The 25,817-nt window shown below is 49.0% G+C and overlaps 1 protein-coding gene across 6 annotated transcripts in view; it reads right to left on the bottom strand.

The window, feature by feature from the left end:
- Window positions 1-13,091: 13,091 nt before the first annotated feature.
- Window positions 13,092-25,817, bottom strand: part of LOC119957094 (pancreatic secretory granule membrane major glycoprotein GP2-like) — a 265,465-nt gene continuing 252,739 nt past the window's right edge. For all 6 annotated transcript variants that reach the window (XM_038784780.1, XM_038784779.1, XM_038784783.1 and 3 more), the window contains exon 8: window positions 13,092-14,359. In XM_038784780.1, the coding sequence (XP_038640708.1) occupies window positions 14,294-14,359 (66 nt within the window). In that variant the 3' untranslated portion in view covers window positions 13,092-14,293. The remainder of the gene's footprint in view (window positions 14,360-25,817) is intronic.

Genomic DNA, 25,817 nt, shown 5'->3' on the forward strand with positions numbered 1-25,817 from the left:
GCAACCAAAGGGCAGCACTGTAGCATTGTGGATAGCACAATCGCTTCACAGCTCCAGGGTCCCAGGTTCGATTCCGGCTTTGGTCACTATCTGTGCAGAGTCTGCACATCCTCCCCGTGTGTGTGTGGGTTTCCTCCGGATGCTCCGGTTTCCTCCCACAGTCCAAAGATGTGCAGGTTAGCTGGATTGGCCATGATAAATTGCCCTTAGTGTTGGGTGGGGTTACTGGGTTATGGGGATAGGATGGAGGTGTTGACTTTGGGTAGGGTGCTCTTTCCAAGAGCCAGTGGAGACTCGATGGGCCGAATGGCCTCCTTCTGCACTGTAAATTCTATGAAAACATCAGTCGTGGAGAGGAGATGTTCTCGAGAGAAGTGACTGTTCAACGAGTGTTGGTGGTAAAGAAGGCGAATGGTGTGTTGGCCTTCACAGCGAGGGTTAGAGTACAGGAGCCGGGATGTCTGACTGAAATTATACAGGGCCTTTGTGAGAGCACACCTGGAGTATTGTGTGTAGTTTTAGTCTCCTTCTCAGAGGAAGGATGTTCTAGCTATAGAGGGAATGCAAAGAGGGTTTACCAGACTAACTGCTGAGATGGCAGGACTGGTATGAGTGAGTCGGGAAGGATTAGATTAGTTTTGAATGAGGACGGATCTCAGAGAAACCTATAATCTTCTGTAAGGAGTTAAACTCTTGGAAGAAGGGAATCAAAAGGATTTTGGGTGGTAGGGAATTTGGGGACAGGTTAGGGGTTGGGTGGGGACAGATTGGGGTTGGTGAAGCGACCTCAGGCTTGAATGACCAACTCTACCTAATGATGTGTTGTGTAAGCTGGGTCTGCATACACAGTGCGGTCGAATGACGTACGCACCTCCGCAGGCTGGTCGTCGGCCTCGCCGTCCCCCCGGTCGTGGCGCGCATGCGCTGGAGTCCGGGAAAGTTCGCAAAATGGCCACTCTCATCATGACTCAGGCCGTGCATTTGTTTGATGGCCTGCACTCGTTCTGCCTCGTGGGGGTTTAGCTTTGCCGTTTCTGCCGCCCTGATGTGGGAGTACCGGTTGTTAGCGTGCTCGTGGAGAACGCACGTTTCGATGGAGATGGTGAGGGTGAGCTGCTTGACTTTCAGGAGCTGCTGGCGAAGTGAATCGGAGTGGACCCCGAAAACGATTTGATCCCGGATCATGGAATCAGTTGCCGAGTCATAGTTACATGGCTGCGCGAGGATGCGGAGATGGGTCAACAAGGACTGAAAAGGTTCATCCTTACCCTGAAGCCTCTGCTGGAAAATGTATCGTTCAAAGCTCTCATTCACCTCAATGTCGCAGTGGCTGTCGAACTTCAGCAAGACTGTTTTAAATTTCGTCTTGTCTTCGCCTTCAGTGAATGTAAGGGAGTTGTAGATGTGGATGGCGTGGTCCCCGGCTGTAGAAAGGAAGAGTGCGATCTTCCTGGCATCCGATTTGGCCTCGAGGTCGGTGGCTTCGAGATAGAGTTGGAACTTCTGTTTGAAAACCTTCCAGTTTGCACCGAGGTTGCCGGCGATGCGGAGCTGCGGAGGAGGGCAGATGTTGTCCATGTTACTGGATGGCTGATTGCGGATTAACGCTGATTACCTCAAGGCGAGTCTGTCAATTCTCAGCATCCAGACCTGGTACCATGATGTGTTGGGCAAGCTGGCTTATAAGAGATAGGGGTTATAATCACCTTGAAAAGAACAAGTTGATTAGCGATAGTCAACACGGTTTTGTGAAGGGTAGGTCATGCCTCACAAATCTTATTGAGTTTTTTGAGAAGGTGACCAACAGGTGGATGAGGGTAAAGCGGTTGATGTGGTGTATATGGATTTCAGTAAGGCGTTTGATAAGGTTCCCCACGGTAGGCTATTGCAGAAAATAAGGAAGTGTGGGATTGAAGGTGATTTAGTGGTTTGGATCAGTAATTGGCTAGCTGAAAGAAGACAGAGGGTGGTGGTTGATGGCAAATGTTCATCCTGGAGTTCAGTTACTAGTGGTGTACCGCAAGGATCTGTTTTCGGGCCACTGGTGTTTGTCATTTTTATAAATGACCTGGAAGAGGGTAAGAAGGATGGATTAGTAAATTTGCAGATGACACAAAGGTCGGTGGAGTTGTGGATAGTTCTGAAGGATGTTATAGGATACAGAGGTACATAAATAAGCTGCAGAGCTGGGCTGAGAGGTGGCAGATGGAGTTTAATGTGGAAAAGTGTGAGGTGGTTCACTTTGGAAGGACTAACAGGAATGCAGAGTACTGGGCTAATGACAAGATTCTTGGTAGTGTAGATGAACAGAGAGATCTCGGCATCCAGGTACATAAATCCCTGAAAGTTGCCACCCAGGTTAATAGGGCTGTTAAGAAGGCATATGGTGTGCTAGCCTTTATCAGTAGGGGGATTGAGTTTCGGAGCCACAAGGTCATGCTGCAGCTGTACATAACTCTGGTGCGGCCGCTCCTGGAGTACTGCGTGCAGTTCTGGTCACCACATTATATGAAGGATGTGGAAGCTTTGGAAAGGGTTCAGAGGAGATTTACTAGGATGTTGCCTGGTATGGAGGGAAGGTCTTACGAGGAAAGGCTCAGGGACTTGAGGTTGTTTTCGTTAGAGAGGAGAAGGCTGAGAGGTGACTTAATAGAGACATATAAGATAGTCAGAGGGTTAGATAGGGTGGACAGTGAGAGTTTCTTTCCTCGGATGGTGATGACCAACACGAGGGGACATAGCTTTAAATTGAGGGGTGGTAGATATAGGACAGATGTCAGAGGCAGTTTCTTTACTCAGAGAGTAGTAGGGGTGTGGAACGCCCTGCCTGCAACAGTAGTAGACTCGCCAAATTTAAGGGCATTTAAGTGGTCACTGGATAGACATATGGATGAAAATGGAATAGTGTAGGTCAGATAGGCTTCAGATGGTTTCACAGGTCGGCGCAACATCGAGGGCCGAAGGGCCCGTACTGCGCTGTAATGTTCTATGTTCTATGTTGACTGCACTTGATGCAGTGTAGAGGGAGAAGGCTTCCAACTTGACGAGATGCAACACAATTTTATTTAACATCTAACTATATTACATGCTTAACTGTGGGTTGACACTATACTGACTTGACTGGAGACCTGAAGCTAGCCTGACCAGACTAACTGTCTACCACATGGTGTTTGTACTAGCTGCTGCTCACGGGCTCTGACTGCCTCAGAGGCTGGATCCCGAGAGAGCGGGAAACCTGGTGCCATCTGGCTTTATAGTGGCCGTGTCCTGTCTGGTGATTGGCTGCTGTATTCTGTGTGCTCACTGGTCATCCTGTGTGTCAATCACTGCCTGTCTGCACTCCATCATATACATGGATGGATATTATGACACCTAATTTCTGTGCTTCTACTTGAGTGACAAACTTGGATAAAAGTTCTGAATCCAGAATTGCCTAAAGTTTCTGGGCACATATTTCAAAATGAGGCAACAGGTGATCAGTGAGATACATTTAAATGTGGCTTTACATAACTCGCAACAAAGATAATATTGAGACAGAAATCTTGGATGAGGAATCGCCCCGGTGTTGTACCGGGAGAGGGGGAGAGGGGGGGGGAGGGGGGGGGGGGGGGCTCTGAAATAGTCTTCAGTTCAAAGGCAATTATTGCTGAGCCAAACGCTGAATCAGCCAGTGCCATTCCCCTCCCAAGGCTGAATTCACAGACACTGGGGTAGTTTCTCTCTCTGCATCCTCAACATTGGATCCCATGAAGTCTCCCGGCTTCAGGGAAAACATGGGCAAGGAAACCTCCTGCTGATAACTACATACCAGCCACCATCAGCTGAGAAATCAGTTCTGCTGCTGAGCCCCACTTGGAGGAAGCACTGAGGGTGGCGAGGGTGCAGAATGTGCTCTGGGTGGGGGGACTTCAATGTCCATCACCAAGGGTGACTCAGTTGTACCGCTGCAGAGAGCTGGTTCTGCACTGAACCTGCAGAGACACTGCTGAATTAGGATTCCGAAACCCTTTTGTGTTTCAGATTTCCGGAAACCTTCCCCATTTAGAAAATGCCTCTATTCTACCTAATCCCAATACCCTCCACCCAGACAGCCACAAGAGGTCAGGGTTTGGGAGGATTTAAAAATGGGGATTAAAGGGAAAAGGTTGAGTGGAGTTAATGCTGCCGTTGCTGCTGCCTCTCGGAATAGATTTACTTGAGGTTCAGGTTGGTGCAATTCTGCCTTCTACCACCAGATGGTGTTTTACCCAAGAGTTCCAGGTCGGTGCAATTCCACCCATCTACCACCAGATGGAGCTAGAATTAGGTTGTTCAGGTCAACGGTGCCCCCCAGCCCCTGACAAAATCTCCCCCTGCCCGCGGATCGGCTCTCCCAACTACGCCGGCTCTGGACTGACTCTACAGTTGTTTGCCGATTTCCCAACACAAAAAGCACACGTGAACAGCCCACTATGTTGTGCCGAACTTCTGTCCCATATTAAGAACAAATCAAACTCCACCCATCATGCTACCGTAATCCATGTACCTATCCAATAGCCGCTTGAAGGTCCCTAATGTTTCCGACTCAACTACTTCCACAGACAGTGCATTCCATGCCCCACTAGGCAGCACGGTGGCGCAGTGGGTTAGCCCTGCTGCCTCACGGCACCGAGGTCCCAGGTTCGATTCTGGGCCACTGTCCGTGTGGAGTTTGCACATTCTCCCCGTGTTTGCATGGGTTTTAGGGCTGGTTTAGCTCACCAGGCTAAATCGCTGGCTTTTAAAGCAGACCAAGCAGGCCAGCAGCACGGTTCGATTCCCGTACCAGCCTCCCCGGACAGGCGCCGGAATGTGGCGACTAGGGGCTTTTCACAGTAACTTCATTGAAGCCTACTCGTGACAATAAGCGATTTTCATTTTTTCATTTCACTACTCTCTGGGTAAAGAACCTACCTCTGACATCCCCCCTATATCTTCCACCATTCACCTTAAATTTATGTTCCCTTGTAATGGTTTGTTCCACCCGGGGAAAAAGTCTCTGACTGTCTACTCTATCTATTCCCCTGATCATCTTATAAACCTCTACATAGTCGCCCCTCATCCTTCTCTGTTCTAATGAGAAAAGGCCTAGCACCCTCAACCTTTCCTCGTAAGACCTACTCTACATTCCAGGCAACATCCTAGTGTCTCGCTCCATCTGGTGGTAGATGGGTGGAAGTGCACCAATCTGGAACTCTTGGGTAAAACACCATCTGGTGGTAGAAGGACAGAATTGCACCAACCTGAATCTCCTTTGCACCTTTTCCAAAGCTTCCACATCCTTCCTGAAATGAGGCGACCAGAACTGCACACAGTACTCCAAATGTGGCCCTTCCAAGGTTTTGTACAGTTGCATCATCACCTCACGGCACTTAAATCTTCTGCTAACGAAGCTAGCACCCCATAGGCCTTCTGCACAGCTCTGTCAACTTGAGTGGCAACTTTCAAAGATCTATGAACATAGACCCCAAGATCTCTCTGCTCCTCCACATTGTCAAGAACCCTATCGTTAACCCTGTATTCCGCATTCATATTTGTCCTTCCAAAATGGAAAACCTCACACTTTTCAGGATTAAACTCCATCTGCCACTTCTCAGCCCAACTCTGCATCCTGTCTATGTCTCTTTGCAGCCGACAACAGCCCTCCTCACTATCCACAACTCCACCAATCTTCGTATCATCTGTAAATTTACTGACCCACCCTTCAACTCCCTCATCCAAGTCATTAATGAAAATCACAAACGGCAGAGGACCCAGAACTGATCCCTGTGGTACGCCACTGGTAACTGGGCTCCAGGCTGAGTATTTGCCATCCACCACCACTCTCTGACTTCTAATGGTTAGCCAGTTCGTTATCCAACTTCCCTAAATTCCCCACTATCCCATGCCTCCTTACTTTCTGCATAAGCCTACCATGGGGAATCTTATCAAATGCCGAACTAAAATCCATGTACACTACACCCACTAGGGCCGCACTGTAACATTGTGGTTAGCACAATTGCTTCACAGCTCCAGGGTCCCAGATCCGATTCCGGCTTGGGTCGCTGTCTGTGCGGAGTCTGCATGTTCTCCCCGTGTCTGCGTGGGTTTCCTCCGGGTGCTCACACAGTCCAAAGATGTGCAGGTTAGCTGCACTGGCCATGATAAATTGTCCTTAGTGTTCAAAATTGCCCTTAGTGTTGGGTGGGATTACTGGGTAATGGGGATAGGATGGATGGGGGGCTTGGGTAGGGTGCTCTTTCCAAGAGCCAGTGCAGACTCGATGGGCCAAAGACCTCCTTCTGCACTGTAAATTCTATGATTCCTATTCCTATGAATTCTAAGCTTCTTGCTCTCCACCCTGTCGAGATATCTCATGATTTTGTACCTCAATGGGGTCCCCCCTCAACCTCCGTCTTTCTAATGAAAATAATCCTAATCTACTCAACCTTTCTTCATAGCTAGCAGCCTCCATACCAGGCAACATCCCGGTGAACCTCCTCTCCACCTTCTCCAAAGCATCCACATCCTTTTGGTAATGTAGCGACCAGAACTGTACGCAGTATTCCAAATGTGGCTGATCCAAAGTCCGATACAACTGTAACATGACCTGCCAACTCTTGTACTCAATATCCCTTCTGATGAAGGAAAGCATGCCGTATGCCTTCTTGACCACTCTATCAACCTAAACAGCCACCTTCAGGGTACAATGGACCTGAACACCCAGATCTCTCTGTACACCAATTTTCCCCAGGGCTTTTTCATTTACCGGAGAGTTTGCTCTTGAATTGGATCTTCAAGGTGATTTCAAGGTGAGAGGGGAAAAGTTTAAGGGAGATGTGCGTGGAAAGTTTTTTATGCAGAGGGTGGTGGGTGCCTGGAACGCTTTGCCAGTGGGGGTGGTCGAGTCGGGCACGATAGCATCATTTAAGAAGCATCTAGACAGGTATATGAATGGGCGGGAACAGAGGGAAGTAGACCTTGAAACATAGGAGACAGGTTTAGATAAATGATCTGGAGCGGCGCAGGCTGGGAGGGACGAAGGGCCTGTTCCTGTGCTGTAATTTTCTTTGTTCTTTGTTCTAAAATGTGTCCTTCCCTGACAGTCTATGTTCCCAACTTATGCACTTCAATTCTTATCTGACAGCATCGTATTTACCCTTCCCCCAATTGTAAACCTTCCCTGTTGCACGCACCTATCCCTCTCCATTACTAAAGTGAAAGACACAGAATTGTGATCACTATCTCCAAAATATTACCCCACTAATAAATCTATCACCTGCCCTGGTTCATTACCAAGTACCAAATCCAATATGGCCTCCCCTCTGGTCGGACAATCTACATACTGTGTTAGAAAAGCTTCCTGGACACACTGTACAAACACCACCCCATCCAAACTATTTGATCTAAAGAGTTTCCACTCAATATTTGGGAAGTTGAAGTCACCCAAGACTACTACCCTGTAACTTCTGCAAAATCCAAAATCTCTTTCCCAATCTGTTCCTCCACATCTCTGCTGCTATTTGGGGGCCTATAGAAACCCCCCAACAAGGTGACTGCTCCTTTTCTATTTCTGACTTCAATCCATATTACCTCAGTCGGCAGATCCTCCTCGAACTGCCTTTCTGCAGCTGTTATACTATCTCTAATTAACAATGCAACCCCACCTCTTTTACCACCCTCCCTAATCTTATTGAAACATCTATAGCCAGGAACCTCCAACAACCATTTCTCCCCCTCTTCTATCCAAGTTTCCGTGATGGCCTCCACACCGTAGTCCCAAGTACCGATCCATGCCTTAAGTTCACCCAACTTATTCCTGATGCTTCTTGTGTTGAAGTAGACACACTTCAACCCATCTCCGTGCCTGCAAGTACACAGGCTCTGTCACAGAACCTAAAGGGGACGTCTTGGTCTGGCCCATGAGGACTGGGGTGTTCCAGTGTCCAAAGACTGTAATCTAAATGGAAATCCCAAAGGGTGCAGTATTGTTGTAGCAGCTAACCAGAATACTGTAGATCAAAGCAGGCAGCAGGGCGGGGATAAAAAGGGGAACACAGGGCAGAAAATAATGATACAACAATATCCTAACAATTACCTGTCGACGTTTATCCTCCACTTCCCCGGTTCCTCAACACTATCTGTCCCTCCACATATGGTTATCCACTTTGGTCCCAAAAATGGCAAGGCAGATTATGATTTGGGTGTAAATTGAGAGAGGTGGCTAGCCAATGAGACCTTGGTATCCTCATGCATCAGTCGCTGAAAGTAAGCGTACAGGTACAGCAGGCAGTAAAGAAGGCAAACGGTGTGCATTTTAATACAGGAATCCTACAATTGAATAGGGCATTGGTGAGGCCATACTGGAGCATTGTGTGCAGTTTTGGTCTCCTCATCTGAGGAAGGATGTTCTTGCGATAGCGGGAGTGCAACACAGGTTTACCAGACTGATTCCTGGGATGGCGGGACTGTCAAACGAGGATAGACAAAGTCAAGTAGGATTATATTTAGTGGAGTTCATACAAGTGAGAGGGGATCTTATAGAAACTTAGAAATTCTAACAGGATTAGACAGGGTAGATTCAGAAAGATATGTTCCCAATGACCAGTGGGCTAAATCGCTGGTCTGTAATACAGAACAATGCCAGCAGCGCGGGTTCAATTCCAGGACCAGCCTCCCCGAACAGACGCCGGAATGTGGCAACTAGGGGCTTTTCACAGGAACTTCATTGAATCCTACTCGTGACAATAATTGATGATTATATTATTGTTATTTTATTATGATGTCTACCAGAGGCACGTGGGAAACAGAACCAGAGAGGATTAACGAAACCTCAAGGCCTTCTACCAAGAGCTGTACACCTCAGAGCCCCCAACGGGGAAGGCTGGTATGGGGGGGGGCAGCACTAAAGGGGCTGCCGTTCAAACAAGCCCGAAATAAATTCCGCTACCGGGGGATCCAAATAGCCCATGACTGGAAAGGGATCCACAAATGGAACCTCACCAGCCTGACGGAGGAAGTTAAAAAGGACCTGCAAAGATGGAACACACTCCCGCTCTCCCTCGCGGGGAGAGTCCAGACGATCAAAATGAACGTACTGCCCAGGTTCCTCTTCCTGTTTAGATCCATTCCGATCTACATCCCCAAGGCCTTTTTCAAAGCGCTGGACAAATATATCATGGCGTTCGTATGGGGGGGTAAAAATGCTAGGATCCCAAAGAAGGTCATACAAAAAACAAAATCCAGGGGGGGGTTAGCCCTCCCGAATCTACAATTCTACCACTGGGCGGCAACAGCCGAGCGAGTAAGGGGATGGATCCAGGAGCCAGAAGCCGAGTGGGTGCGTGCGGAGGAGGCCTCCTGCATGGGAGCACTCCCATCCCCACCCAAAAAACGCTCCACCAGCCCAGTGGTGACAGCCACCCTCCAATCCTGGAACCAACTGCGGCAGCAATTTGGCCTGTACAAAATGTCGGACAAGGCTCCCATCTGCAACAACCATAGGTTCAAACCAGCACTGACTGACGCCACCTTCAAAAGGTGGAGGCAGGACGGAGGGACACTGACAGTCAGGGACCTATACACGGACGACTGGATCGCAACACTGGACGAACTGACAGAGAAATTTCAGCTAGCTGGGGGGAACGAGCTACGGTACCTGCAGCTCAAAAACTTCCTACGAAAGGAGACAAGGACGTACCCACAACCGCCACGACAGACACTACTGGAAGACCTACTGGACGCAAGTATCCTAGAGAAAGGGAAGTGTAGTGACATGTATGACCGACTGGTAGATAGGGACGACAACGTACTGGACGCAACAAGAAGGAAATGGGAGGACGACCTGGGGATGGAGATAGGGTGGGGACTCTGGAGCGAAGCACTGCATAGGGTCAACTCCACCTCCACGTGCGCAAGGCTCAGCCTGACGCAACTAAAAGTGGTACATAGAGCCCACTTAACGAGAAACCGTATGAGTAGGTTCTTCCCGGAGGTGGAGGACAAATGTGAGCGGTGCCAAAGAGGCCCGGCCAACCACGCCCACATGTTCTGGTCTTGCCCCAGACTTGTGGAGTACTGGACAGCCTTCTTCGAGGCTATGTCCAAAGTGGTGGGGGTGAGGGTGGAGCCATGCCCGATAGTGGCGGTCTTCGGGGTTTCAGACCAGCCAGATCTATTCCTGGGGAGGAGGGCGGACGCCCTTGCCTTTGCCTCCCTGATTGCCCGCCATAGAATCCTGTTTGGCTGGCGGTCAGCAGCACCACCCAGAGCTGCAGACTGGCTGTCCGACGTCTCGGAATCTCTCCAAATGGAGAAAATCAAATTCGCCATCCGAGGGTCGGACGATGGCTTCCACAGAACGTGGGAGCCATTCATGCAACTATTCCGGGACCTGTTTGTGGCCAACGTACATGAGGAAGAATAGTCGGGTGGCCAAGAACCAGGGGAAAATGGACGGGAATCGGGGGAAGGTAGCCGGGGGGAGGGTGGGGGGGGTTACGGGCTCGGTATGGGGGTTTGATGGCAAGCCAAGGCCCAAAACCAAACTATAAATAAATGCCTATAAACATGTGCCTCGGCCATATTGGGGAATGTAAAATATGTATGCTGGCTAAAGGGGACGGCCACAATTGTTGTTATGAAGATGCTTACCTGTAAATATTCATGTTAAATTTTTGCGTTTTCCTTTTTTTTTCTCTCTCTCTAATAATTTTTAATTTGTCATATATAAAATATGAAAACTCAATAAAAAACATTTATAAAAATTTTTTTTATTATGATGTGGTGGGGGAGTCCAGAACTAGGGGTCATAGTTTGAGGATAAGGGATGAACCTATCAAGACTGAGGTGAGGAGAAATGTCTTCACCCAGAGAGCGGTGAATCTGTGGAATTCACTCCCACAGAAAGTCGCTGAGGCAAAATCACTGTGTTATTTCAAGAAGGAATAAGATATAGCTCTTGGAGCGAAAGGGATCGAGGGATATGGGGGGTGGGGAGGCGAGATCAGGGTATTGAACTTGATGATCATCATGAATGGCAGGGCAGGCTCGAAGGGCTGAATGGCCTCCTGCTTCTATTTTGTATCTATGTTTCTGTATATCTTTGAATCATCTACAAACTTTGCCCCACGGTGGCACAGTGGGACAGCACAGTGGTTAGCACTGTTACCTCACAATGCCAGTGACCCATCGTTCTATTCCAACCTCGGGTGACTGTGTGTGATGTTTGCATGTTCTTACCGTGTCTGCGTAGATTTCTTCCCATAATCCAAAGATGTACAGCTTGGTGGCTTGGCTATGCTAAAATATCCCGACGTGGGATAGTGGAGATAGGGTGGGGGATTGGGCCTGTGTCGGGGATCGGTAAGGACTCGATGGGCAGAATGGCTTCCTTCTGCACTGTCGGGATTCTATTCCATGACCAATATCCTCAGTTCCTCCTTCCAGATCGTTAATGTATGTTGTGAATAGTTGTCCCAATACTGACCCCTGCGGAACACCATTAGTCACCGACTGCCATCCTGAAAAAGACCCCTTTATCCCCATTCTCTGCCTTCTGCCAGTCAGCCAATCCTTCTGTGGGTGGCAGAGTGGTCTCTGGTGTGGGTGGCAGAGTGGTCTATGGTGTGGGTGGCAGAGTGGTCTCTGGTGTGGGTGGCAGAGTGGTCTCTGGTCTGGGTGGCAGGGTGGGCTCTGGTGTAGGTGGCAGAGTGGTCTCTGGTTTGGGTGGCAGAGTGGTCTCTGGTCTGGGTGGCAGAGTGGGCTCTGGTGTGGGTAGCAGAGTGGTCTCTGGTGTGGGTGGCAGAGTGGTCTCTTGTGTGGGTGGCAGAGTGGTCTCTGTGTGGGTGGCAGAGTGGTCTCTGGTGTGGGTGGCAGAGTGGTCTCTGGTTTGGCTGGCAGAGTGGTCTCTGGTTTGGGTGGCAAGGTGGTCTCTGGTTTGGGTGGCAGTGTGGTCTCTGGTGTGGGTGGCAGAGTGGTCTCTGGTTTGGGTGGCAGAGTGGTCTCTGGTTTGGGTGGCAAGGTGGTCTCTGGTTTGGGTGGCAGAGTTGGAACGACAGCTTCACCTGGAAATAAGGGACATAAAGACGGGAGAATGAGTGAGGACAAAATCCCAACATCAAAGGATGTTGGACAGGGTGGATAGGGAGCAGCTATTCCCTTTCGTTGGACGGTCAGTTATGAGGAGACACAAGTTCAAGGTGAGGGGCGGGAGGTTTAGGGGGATTTGAGGATAAACCATTTTTACCCAGAGGGGGGTGAGGGTCTGGAATGCACTGCCTGGGACGGGGAGTGGTGGGGGGGGGGGGGGGGGGGGGGGTGGTGTAGAGGCCGGTTGCCTCACATCCTTTAAAATGTACCTGGATAAGCAGTTAACACACCTTAACATTCAAGGCAATGGGCCAATTGCTGGCAAATGGGATTGGGTCGGCAGCTCAGGTGTTTCTCATGTCGGTGCAAACCCGATGGGCTGAATGGCCTCCTTCTGTGCTGTGTTTTCTGTGATTCTGCAGACTCGATGGGTTGAATGGCCTCCTTCTGCATCGTAGGAATTCTATGGGCTGGATTTCCCGTTTCTCAGTCTAAGAGCTGACGCCGGGTCAGGATTCGGAACTTTCACAACATCAAAACTGTTGCTGAACCTGGACCGATTCAGCGACGTGGGGGGTTTGAACCGGCGCCAGGTGGAACACAATCGATTCCAATGGGAAACGGTGCAGGAGCCGCCGGGTCCGTGATTGACCCTCGGGAGGCTGACACGCTGTAGCTGCCTGTACACATTACACTCCCCACACACACCATCCCAGCCAACAAGGTGGCACTGGCTGTGCTGGAGTGCGCCCATCCAGCTGATGGGTTGGCTGGGACCAGAGGGCACCGAGGGGGTGGCTTGGGGGCACTAAGTTTACAGTGGGCTGTGGAAGAGAGGAAGATGAAGCAGGTGGAGGACAGAGGAACAGAAAGATCCCACTCGGGAGAAACCAGCCAAACATCAGTCTCAGCGTCAGAATGAGTTTCAATCTGGACCAGGATGGTTTTCACTCCCAACCAGACCATCTGTACATTTCTCCAAAAGAAACACCTTTCACACATTGTGGTTGAGCATTTATAGATTTATTGAGCACACACTTCATGCAATAACATTGAAACACCCACTTAACCGATCGGCCCACATGTGATGGTGAGAGACTCGGACATGTTAAACTTCCCAGCTGAATATTCAGTGAAACAAACTGTCCACAATCCAAATCCTCAGGACAGTCGACTGCTTCATTCGAGACCTTTTTGACCCCAAGTTTGTGTCTGTAAAAGTCCATTAATGGGAAGCTCACAGACCTGATTGTGTCACAGAAACAAGAGAAAAACCAACGAGCTGTAAATGCTGAGCCGGTCAGGCAGTAACTGTGGAGAGAATCACAGTTACTGTTTCAGTGTCAGGAGCTAAAGCATTGAGCTGAAACATGGTCTGGGTTTTTCTCCACAGCCGCTGCCTGACTGGCTGAGAGTTCAGTGTCTGCAGGAGTTTTCCCTGATATTAGTCCTGATCATGTCTTGCTCACACCAGCAGTTTCCCAGCTTCACGCTGCAGAGATGTGACCAACAGGACATTTTCACCGGGTCTATTGGTTGTCATGAGTGATGGTGGGAACACATTGCTCTCTGCTCCGTCAGGAATATCGCTCCTCCAGATAAGGAGGATCTGATTGGACCCACCACATATCAGAAAAGCTGATTCCTTCCCTTGTTTCATTGGGCTCCTCGGATCAGTTACCAAATATTTCACTTTGCTCAACAGAAAGATGTTTCTGTGAAGAAAATAAGAATCCTGGATTTTATTCTGTGCCAACAACACCATTCTCGAGGAACCCTGAGGGAAAGGATGATATCTACCCAGAGATTGTGTTGGGATTAACTGTTGTCAGGACACCCATTCTCGGTGCTGACAAATCTCGGAATTCAGCAACTGGACACAGATCTTTATCAAATCCTCTCATTCAGCAGAAGGTTAAAAAGGGTCATTTGGGGTCAGTCTCTGTCCAACAGCCCAGTGGTCAGGACTTCCAAATGGAGGTTATACTTCCCTATTCCACAAAGCCAAAACTAAAAGCTCCCACATTCCCTAATATGGAGAAGAATAAATCCCAATGTAACATTAACACACAGCGAGCGATTAACCCTTTGCTCGCTGCTTAACGCTGTAAGGCAGAGCTATTACTGAGCGAAGCTGTACAGGTCACCAGGTGCTCACTGGTACAATCCATCACCGTCAATCTTCTGGAGAAGCCACAGCCCAGGGCTAATATTTTCCAAGATTCAACTGAAGCTTCAGGTGCGGGAATTGATCCTTGAGCGTCAGCTCCACCTACATCACAGACAGGAGACATGGTTAGTATTGCAGTGAGTGGGGGGGGGGGGGGGGGGGGGGGGGATTGTGGGGTAGAGTTTGGGGATAAAAAGTCACCTTCACTGCCAATCACTGGCTGGAACGGGACAGGATGTAAGGAACGGGGGAAATTGCTGCCAATATGTGTAATGGAGAGATAAGAGGGAGAAATGAACTTAGTGAGAGACAGTTTGGAAGAGGGTGTGAGAGTAACAGAGAAAGGGGGAGACAGGATGAGGCAGAGAGAGAGGGGGAGAGAGAGACTGGGATAGAAAGAGAGAGAGAGACTGGGATAGAAAGAGACAGAGACTGAGGTAGAAAGAGAGAGAGACTGGGATAGAAAGAGAGAGAGAGAGTGGGATAGAAAGAGAGAGAGAGAGAGAGACTGGGATAGAAAGAGAGAGAGAGAGTGGGATAGAAAGAGAGAGAGAGTGGGATAGAAAGAAACAGGGATTGAGTGGGACATACACAAGGCAGAAAGAGAGAGTGGGACAGAAAGAAAGGGAGAGAGTGGGGCAGAGGAGAGAGAGAGAGTGAGACAGGCAAGAGACAGAAAGAAAGAGAGAGTGGGACAGGCACGAGACAGAAAGAAAGAGAGAGTGGGGCAGACAGGAGGCAGAGAGAGAGAGTGGGGCAGAGGCGAGAGAGAGAGAAAAGGTGTTTTATTCTTTCTTGTAGCCCCAAAGAGAAGGTCTCAGAGGTGACACACGTCGAGTTGGTATCACATTGAGGAAGGGGTTTATTTACAAAATGCAGCTCAAACAGGGCACAATAGTGAACTCCACAAAAGCCCGTGAAACGCTCCGATTATGTCATTGCGGAACATGTGACATTAACACGTGGGCAGCTCGGTGGCTGAGTGGTTAACACTGCTGCCTCACAGCGCCAGGGTCCCGGGTTCAATTCCCACCTCAGGTGACTGGGCGGAGGTGACACTTTCTCCCCGTGTCTGCGTGGGTTTCCTCCGGGTGCTCTGGTTTCCTCCCACAGATTTGCCGGTTAGGGGGTGTTGTGGGGTTATGGGGGTCAGGCGGGGTGTGGGGCTCGGCAAGGTGCTCTTTCAGAGGGTCGGCGCAGACTCGATGGGCTGAATGGCCTCCTTCTGCAATGTAGCGATTCCATAGATTTCTGAGTTTTTATTGTACCAGCCAATGGTGTTACTCTGATACCGAACAGAAAGTAAAAGAGGGCAGACGGAGACAAAGTGTAAGAGAGAGAGAGAGAGAGAGAAAAACATTGAAGGTTAGAGGGAGCGAGATGGCAGGAGGGAGAGTGTGAGAAATAGCAAGAGAGGTAAGTATGTACCTGTCAGGCAGGGAGGACATTGTCGAGCAAGGGAACCGTGGTTTACTAAGGAATTTGAAGCACTTGTCAAGAGGAAGAAGGCTTATGTTAGGATGAGACATGAAGGCTCAGTTAGGGCACTTGAGAGTTACAAGTTAGCCAAGAAGGACCTAAAGGGAGAGTTAAGAAGAGTGAGGAGAGGACACGAAAAGTCGTTGGCGGATAGGATCAAGGAAAACCCTAAGGCTTTCTATAGGTATATCAGGAACAAAAGAATGACTAGAGTAAGATTAGGGCCAATCAAGGATAGTAGTGGAAGATTGTGTGTGGAATCAGAGGAGATAGGGGAAGCGTTAAATGGATATTTTTCGTCAGTGTTTACACTGGAGAAAGACAATGTTGTCGAGGAGAATACTCAGGTTCAGTCGACCAGGCTGGATGGAATTGAGGTTCACAAGGAGGAGGGGTTAGCAATTTTGGAAAATGTAAAAATAGATAAGTCCACTGGGCCAGATGGGATTTATCCTAGGATTCTCTGGGAAGCCAGGGAGGAGATTGCAGAGCCTTTGTCCTTGATCTTTATGTCATCTTTGTCGACAGGAATAGTGCCGGAACATTTATTGACTTCTTTGCGGGAGAGTGAGCGTCAGCAGGGGGGTGGGGGGAGGGGGGGGGGTAGAGTAGAGTAGGAGGGAAAATATGGCGGGTAGTTCCGGTGGGAGGGGAGCGGGCTTGTGCAATATGTTACGATGGAAGTATTGAAAGTACGTGGATGTTTGCACATTTTTGCCTTTTTTGCTTCCTTTCTGATGATGTCTGTAACTGTTTACAAAGCCAAAAACTACCTCAATAAAATTGTTCATTAAAAAAAAGGAATAGTGCCAGAAGACTGGAGGACAGCAAATGTTGTCCCCTTGTTCAAGAAGGGGAGTAGAGACAACTCTGGTAATTATAGACCTGTGAGCCTTACTTCGGTTGTGGGTAAAATGTTGGAAAAAGTTATAAGAGATAGGGTTTATAATCATCTTGAAAAGATCAAGTTGATTAGCGATAGTCAACACGGTTTTGTGAAGGGTAGGTCATGCCTCAAAAACCTTATTGAGTTTTTTGAGAAGGTGACCAAACAGGTGGATGAGGGTAAAGTGGTTGATGTGGTGTATATGGATTTCAGTAAGGCGTTTGATAAGGTTCCCCACGGTAGGCTATTGCAGAAAATACGGAAGTATGGGATTGAAGGTGATTTAGCTGTTTGGATCAGTAATTGGCTAGCTGAAAGAAGACAGAGGGTGGTGGTTGATGGCAAATGTTCATCCTGGAGTTCAGTTACTAGTGGTGTACCGCAAGGATCTGTTTTGGGGCCACTGCTGTTTGTCATTTTTATAAATGACCTGGAAGAGGATGTAGAGAAGGATGGGGTAGTAAATTTGCAGATGACACGAAGGTGGATAGTGCTGAAGGATGTTATAGGATAGAGAGGGACATAGATAAGCTGCAGAGCTGGGCTGAGAGGTGGCAGATGGAGTTTAATGCGGAAAAGTGTGAGGTTGTTCACTTTGGAAGGAGTAACAGGAATGCAGGGTACTGGGCTAATGGCAAGATTCTTTGTAGTGTAGATGAACAGTGAGATCTCGGCATCCAGGTACATAAATCCCTGAAAGTTGCCACCCAGGTTAATAGGGCTGTTAAGAAGGCATATGGTGTGCTAGCCTTTATCAGCAGGGGGATTGAGTTTCTGAGCCACAAGGTCATGCTGCAGCTGTACATAATTCTGGTGCGGCCGCTCCTGGAGTACTGCGTGCAGTTCTGGTCACCACATTATAGGAAGGATAGATAGATAGAGAAATACAGCACAGAACAGTCCCTTCGGCCCACAATGTTGCGCTGATCTTTTGTCCTAGGTTAATCAAAGAATTTTGGACAATTTTTCATGGCCAATCCACCCAACCTGCACATCTTTGGACTGTGGGAGGAAACCGGAGTACCCGGAGGAAACCCACGCAGTCACGGGGAGAATGTGCAGACTCCACACAGACAGTGACCCAAGTCGAAATCGAACTTGGGACTCTGGAGCTGTGAAGCAATTGTGCTATCCACAATGCTACAATGCTGCCCTTAAGAAGTTAACCTACACTCCATTATTCTACCCTCATCCATGTACCTATCCAATAGCCGCTTGAAGGTCCCTAGCGTTTCTGACTTAACTACTTTCACAGGCCCATTCCATGCCCCCACTACTCTCTGGGTAAAGAACCTACCTCTGACATCCCCTCTTATTCTTCCACCATTTATCTTAAATTTATGTCCTCTTGTAATGGTGTGTTCCACCCGGGGAAAAAGTCTCTGACTGTCTACTCTATCTATTCCCCTAATCATTTTATAAACCTCTATCAAGTCGCCCCTCATCCTTCTCTGTTCTAATGAGAAAAGGCCTAGCACCCTCAACCTTTCCTCGTATGAAATGAAAAATGCTTATTGTCACGAGTAGGCTTCAAATAAAGTTACTGTGAAAAGCCCCTCGTCGCCACAATCCAGCGCCTGTTCAGGGAGGCTGGTACGGAATCGAACCGTGCTGCTGGCCTGCTTTCAAACCCAGCAATTTAGCATTGTGCCCCTGAGTGTGACCTACTCTCCATTCCAGGCAACATCCTGGTAATTCTCCTTTGCACCTTTCCCAAAGCTTCCACATCCTTCCTAAAATGAGGCGACCAGAACTGCACACAGTACTCCAAATGTGGCCTGACCAAGGTTTTGTACAGCTGCATCATCACCTCACAACTCTTAAATTCAATCCCTCTGCTAATGAACGCTAGCACACCGTAGGCCTTCTTCACAGCACTATCCACTTGAGTGGCAATTTTCAAAGATCTATGAACATAGACCCCAAGATCTCTCTGCTCCTCCACATTGCCAAGAACCCTACCGTTAACCCTGTATTCCGCATTCATATTTGTCCTTCCAAAATGGACAACCTCACACTTTTCAGGGTTACACTCCATCTGCCACTTCTCAGCCCAGCTCTGCATCCTATCTATGTCTCTTTGAAGCCAACAACAGACCTCCTCACTATCCACAACTCCACCAATCTTCGTATCATCTGCAAATTTACTGACCCGCCCTTCAACTCCCTCATCCAAGTCGTTACTGAAAATCACAAACAGCAGAGGACCCAGAACTGATCCCTGCGGTACACCACTGATAACTGGGCTCCAGGCTGAATATTTGCCATCCACCACCACTCTCTGTCTTCTATCGGTTAGCCAGTTTGTTATACAACTGGCCAAATTTCCCACTATCCCATGCCTCCTTACCTTCTGCACGAACCTACAATGGGGAACATTATCAAATGCTTTACTAAAATCCATGTACACAACATCCACTGCTTTACCTTCATCCACATGCTTGGTCACCTCCTCAAAGAAGTCAATAAGACTTGTAAGGCAAGACCTACCCCTCACAAATCCGTGCTGACTATCCCTAATCAAGAAGTTCCTTTCCAGATGCTCAGAAATCCTATCCCTCAGTACCCTTTCCATTACTTTGCCTACCACCGAAGTAAGACTAACTGGCCTGTAATTCCCAGGGTTATCCCTATTCCCTTTTTTGAACAGGGGCACGACATTCGCCATTCTCCAATCCTCTGGTACCAACCCTGTTGACAGCGAGGACGAAAAGATCATTGCCAACAGCTCTGCAATTTCATTTCTTGCTTCCCATAGAATCTTTGGATATATCCCGTCAGGCCCGGGGGACTTGTCTATCCTCAAGTTTTTCAAAACGCGCAACACATCTTCCTTTCTGACAAGTATCTCCTCGAGCTTATCAGTCTGTCTCACCCTGTCCTCTCCAACAATATGGCCCCTCTCGTTTGTAAATACTGAAGAAAAATACTTGTTCAAGACCTCTCCTATCTCTTCAGACTCAATACACAATCTCCCGCTACTGTCCTTGATCGGACCTACCCTCGCTCTAGTCATTCTCATATTTCTCACATATGTGTAAAAGGCCTTGGGGTTTTCCTTGATCCTACCTGCCAAAGATTTTTCATGCCCTCTCTTAGCTCTCCTAATCCCTTTCTTCAGTTCCCTCCTGGCTATCTTGTATCCCTCCAGTGCCCTGTCTGAACCTTGTTTCTTCAGCCTTACATAAGTCTCCTTCTTCCTCTTAACAAGACATTCAACCTCTCTTGTCAACCATGGTTCCCTCACTCGACCATCTCTTCCCTGCCTGACAGGGACATACATATCAAAGACACGCAGTACCTGTTCCTTGAACAAGTTCCACATTTCACTTATGGCATTCTCTGACATTCTATGTTCCCAATTTCTGCACTTCAATTCTTGTCTGACAGCATTGTATTTACCCTTCCCCCAATTGTAAACCTTGCCCTGTTGCACGCACCTATCCCTCTCTATAACTAAAGTGAAAGTCACAGAATTGTGGTCACTATCTCCAAAATGCTCCCCCACTAACAAATCTATCACCTACCCTGGTTCATTACCAAGTACTAAATCCAATATGGCCTCCCCTCTGGTCGGACAATCTACATACTGTGTTAGAAAAGCTTCCTCTCACATTGCACTGCTGACCCGAGATCACCTCTCTGTCTCTGTATCTTTCCCTCGTTCCCTCTCTCTGTCTCTGTATCTTTCCCTCTCTCTCTCTGTCTCTGTACCTTTCCATCTCTCTCTCTCTCTGCATCTTTCCCTCTCTCTCTCTGTCTCTGTACCTTTCCATCTCTCTCTCTCTCTGTCTCTGCATCTTTCCATTTCTCTCTCTCTCTGTCTCTGCATCTTTCTCTCTCTCTCTCTGTCTCTGTATCTTTCCCTCGTTCCCTCTGTGGTGATCCTCGCCTGAGTCACCAGGGGGCAGCGCGGGGACACCCATAAAAGGAACGCCGAAGGCCCGCCTCCGCCACTTGATACCGGAGGGGTTGGAGTGGCAAGAGGTGCAAGGAGCTGAAGGGTGCTAGTCTGTTTGGGGCCTAGTTGCAGAACATTGAAGAGCAGCCTTTTCTCAAGTGTAATCTGTAATTTATTGTGGGACACAATAAATCATCCTTAACCTAAAAGACGACTTCGAGCATTCTTTCAAGAAGCATAACATGGTACAGGAGTGGATTCTCTGAACAGAGGGAACCAGCGCTACCAGCAAGACAAAGAAAGACAAAGACAGCAGACAAAGAAGAAGCACCAGCAACAGGCAGGCCACCAGACTTTGCAGCCTCTCAACTTCAGACGACTTTCTGCAACAATGGAACACACGGCACTTCCAGCGCCAATGAGAGCTACAGGTAATTTAAATTATAATTGGAAAATGTTCAAACAACAATTTGAAATGTACTTGTTAGCTCAGGACTTACATACAGCCACCGATGGAAAGAAAATTGCACTTTTAATCACATCGTGTGGCCAGCAACTGGTAGACACATATAACTCGTTCACATATGCGGATACTGAAGACAAAACTAAGTTTCAAGTGATAATGGCAAAATTGGATGAACACTATAAGTCTCAATCCAATGAAATCATTGAAAGATTCACCCTCCGTCACAGACTCCAAAAACAAGGGGAGACTATCACCCACTTGGTCACAGAGTTACGCTTGCTGGCACAAGGCTGCAACTTTGGTGATTTAACAAACTCACTCATCAGAGATCAGCTAATCTATGGTCTTGCTGACAAAAAACTAAGAGACTCACTATTACTGCAAAACGATTTAACACTAAAAACTACCATAGAAAAATGCTTGTTACAGGAGCAGAAAATGCAGCAGGTACAGGAGCTATTTGAAAAACATTCCTTACAAAACATCCACCACGAGGACGATATAAAGATGGTGAATTCCCCTCACAGGTCGTCTCTTCCGTTTTCCAGGCCGTCTCTTCCGTTCTCTGGCCCGTCTGCGCATGCGCACCGTCCTGAAAGACGCGATCCCGGAAGTGATCGGTCCGCGCATGCGCACTACTCGCAATACCGGCCCTGGTCTGAAAACCGCAATGCGCATGCGCGAACGCAGCATACGCATGACGTCATGACGTGTCATTACTGCGGCTCCTCCCACTTAAAAGGGCAATGTCCTGCCCAAGGAAAAAGGTGCAGAAAGTGTTCAAAAATGAATCACTTCGCCTCCCAATGTCAATCCACAGCTAAATTTCACTCGTCCACTCAACGGCATGGCAACCTGAAAGTCCGCACGGTTGATGTCACGAACACTCAGGCTCCCGACGACAATTTTTCCGACCATGAAGAATTCAACTCCTGGGAGCACACGTACAGCATTGGCATTATTAATGCCACAGCGGGACCACAGGAGCTGACGACACAACCTCGACACGTGCATGCCATCAACTCTGCAAGTGAATGGACTGCCACGGTGCACGTACAGGACTTCCCCATCACGTTCAAACTGGACACGGGAGCCTCAGCAAACTTGCTAACGAGCAAAGATCTCGCATCGGTCCCAGGGACGCACGAGGTGTTACCTGCAGCATGCAAGCTCACTGACTACAACGGCAACCCGATCATCTCCAAGGGATCCTGCCACCTACAAGTTGCCAACAAAACTGTCGTAACAGGCCTACGCTTTGAGATTGTGGAAGACAACAGGTCCTCGCTGCTCGGCGCTCAAGCCTGCAAGGATTTGCAGCTCATTCAGCGGATTTTCATGCACACGGCTGCATCATCACGCATTTACGAGGACATACAGCTGCTACTCACCGACTACCCCGACGTTTTCTCGGGCATGGGTACACTGCCCTACACGTACAGAATCTTGCTCAAAGAGACAGCCATACCGGTTGTTCATGCCCCACGGAGGGTCCCGGCTCCATTGCGGGACAAGCTAAAAGCCGAACTTCAGCGTCTCCAGACTCAAGGCGTCATCTCAAGAGTCACACAGCCGACCGACTGGGTCAGCTCGCTGGTGTGCGTCAAGAAGCCGTCTGGTGAACTTCGGATCTGTCTAGATCCCAAAGACCTGAATAAGAACATTCGCAGGGAACACTACCCGATCCCCAAGCGCGAGGAAATCACGAGCGAAATGGCAAAAGCTCGCATCTTCACCAAGCTTGATGCCTCACAGGGTTTCTGGCAAATGCAGCTCGATGAGTCCAGCCGCCTGCTATGCACCTTCAACACGCCGTTTGGAAGGTACTGCTATAATCGGATGCCCTTCGGCATTATATCTGCATCCGAAATATTCCACAGAATCATGGAGCAGATGGTAGAAGGCATCGAAGGCGTACGTGTCTATGTGGATGACATCATCATATGGTCGGCGACGGAGAAAGACCATATTGCGAGGGTGAAGCAAGTCTTCCAGAGGATACACCACTTTGGACTCAAGCTCAACCGGGCCAAGTGCACTTTCGCACAGTCCTCTCTGACATTCCTGGGCGACACAATCTCAGAGCACGGGGTGAAGCCGGACGCTGAGAAGATTGCTGCAATTCAGAGCATGCAGCGACCACAGGACAAGAAAGCGGTTCTAAGGTTCCTGGGATTCGTCAACTTCCTTGGTAAATTCATACCCAACCTGGCAGCACGGACAAAGGCGTTGAGGAACGTGACAAGGAAGGACACGGAGTTTGCCTGGACCCAGGCTCACCAGGCTGAATGGGATGATCTAAGATACCAGCTGATGGCAGCTCCAACGCTTGCATTTTTTGACCCGGTGAAACCTACCAAGATCTCCACTGACGCCAGTCAACATGGGATTGGTGCTGTGCTACTGCAACAGGATGACCAGTTGGACTGGGTTCCAGTGGCTTACGCTTCACGGGCGATGACCGCCACAGAGTGCAGGTATGCACAGATAGAAAAGGAGTGCCTAGGGCTAATAACAGGAGTGACCAAATTCCACCACTATGTGTACGGTCTCCCCACTTTCATCGTGGAAACGGATCATAGGCCGCTGGTCAATATCATTGACAAGGACCTCAATGATATGACGCCGCGCCTACAGCGCATGATGATGAAGTTGCGCAGGTACGACTTCACGCTGGTCTACACCCCTGGCAAGGACCTTGTGATAGCTGACACGTTATCACGAGCCATGGACGCTGACAACCCGCCACTGGCGTCCATCAATGATGTGGAAGCTCATGCACAGTGGTGCAAGGAGACGCTCCCGGCAACGGACGAGAAGCTGCAGCAAATTCGTCAGGCGACACAGGAGGACGCCACCCTCCTTCAAGTCCTACACAACCTGCAGCATGGCTGGCCAAAGGGGCGGTGCCCACAGTTCCAGAATGTCAAGACTGAACTATCCGTGGTCGATGGCATTATACTGCGGAACGACAGGATCGTCATTCCAATGGCTCTCCGGGCGGACATCCTCCACAGGATTCACGAAGGGCACCTTGGTGCCGAAAAATGCAAAAGGAGAGCGCGCCAATCTGTTTACTGGCCAGGGATTAACGAGGACATCACCAACATGGTGCTCTCCTGTGACACGTGCCAAAGACATCGACCGGCACAATGCAAGGAGCCACTGCAGCAGCATGAGATGGCCACGTCACCATGGGACAAAGTGGGCATTGATTTGTTCCACTCCATGGGCCGCAACTATGTCCTGATCATTGACTACTTCTCCAACTTCCCGGAAGTCCTGCAACTCCCGGATCTCACAGCAGCAGCCGTCATCAAGGCCTGCAAAGAAACTTTCTCCAGGCATGGCATCCCACGGACGGTCATGTCCGACAATGGTCCTTGTTTTGCCAGCTGGGAGTGGACGGACTTCGCCAAGATTTACAATTTCCAGCACATAACGTCGAGTCCCCACTTTCCGCAATCGAATGGCAGGGTGGAGAAAGGTGTCCACATAGTCAAGCAACTCATCAGCAAGGCTGCGGACTCAAAATCTGACGTACACTTGGCCCTCCTATCGTACCGTTCGTCACCTTTGAGCTCGGGACTATCACCAGCTCAGATGCTTTTCAACAGGGATGTGCGGACAACTTTACCAGCGCTACACTTCACCAATCCTGATCACTCGCCTGTCCTGGATCAAATGCGTCAACAGCGCCAAGCGCAAAAGCAGCACTATGACAAGCAGGCCAAGGTACTGCCACCGTTGGCCATCGGCGACACAGTGAGGCTGCAAAACCCAGCTGGGGGTTGGTCCAAAATGGCGGTGGTCCTCCGCCTAGCATCGCCACGGTCCTACGTCGTGCAGTCGGATGATGGAACAATGGTTCGACGAAATCGGCGAGACCTTCTGAAGGTCACACCTCGTCCACGGGTCCTTCCGACACTCGATCTGCAGGACACACTGGATCCACAGGACGCTGTCATACATCATCCTGACACCCCAGCAGCAGATGTCCGCACAGACACAAACGACCCTGGATCTCCAAGCCCACTCAGGAGGTCTACACGGATCAGACGTGCACCTGACCGTCTGAACCTGTGAACATGGACTGACAAATGCATCGCCCTGCCCTGTTCTGTGTATATACATATCTAAACCTAACTCTTTACCTTTGTGTTTTACTACAGCTCTGCAACTACGAAAAAAAAAAAAAAAAAAAAAAGTGAAGAAGGGGGATGTGGTGATCCTCGCCTGAGTCACCAGGGGGCAGCGCGGGGACACCCATAAAAGGAACGCCGAAGGCCCGCCTCCGCCACTTGATACCGGAGGGGTTGGAGTGGCAAGAGGTGCAAGGAGCTGAAGGGTGCTCGTCTGTTTGGGGCCTAGTTGCAGAACATTGAAGAGCAGCCTTTTCTCAAGTGTAATCTGTAATTTATTGTGGGACACAATAAATCATCCTTAACCTAAAAGACGACTTCGAGCATTCTTTCAAGAAGCATAACACCCTCTCTCTGTCTCTGTATCTTTCCCTCGTTCCCTCTCTCTGTCTCTTTATCTTTCTCTCTCTCTGTCTCTGTATCTTTCCCTCTCCCTCTCTCTCTGTCTCTTTATCTTTTCCTCGTTCTCTCTCTCTGTCTCTGCATCTTTCCTTCCCTCTCTCTCTGTCTCTTTATCTTTCCCTTGCTCTCTCTCTCTCTCTCTCTGTCTCTGTATCTTTCCCCACTCTCTCTCTCCCACTTTCTCTGTAACTTTCCCTCGCTCTCTTTCTCTCCCTGTCCCTTTCCATCACTCTCTCACTCCCTCTATCCATCTCTGTTGCTGCCTCAATCTGTCTGTCCTCTGT

The sequence above is a fragment of the Scyliorhinus canicula genome, chromosome 25 (assembly GCF_902713615.1).
Source record: "Scyliorhinus canicula chromosome 25, sScyCan1.1, whole genome shotgun sequence".
NCBI lineage: Eukaryota > Metazoa > Chordata > Chondrichthyes > Carcharhiniformes > Scyliorhinidae > Scyliorhinus > Scyliorhinus canicula.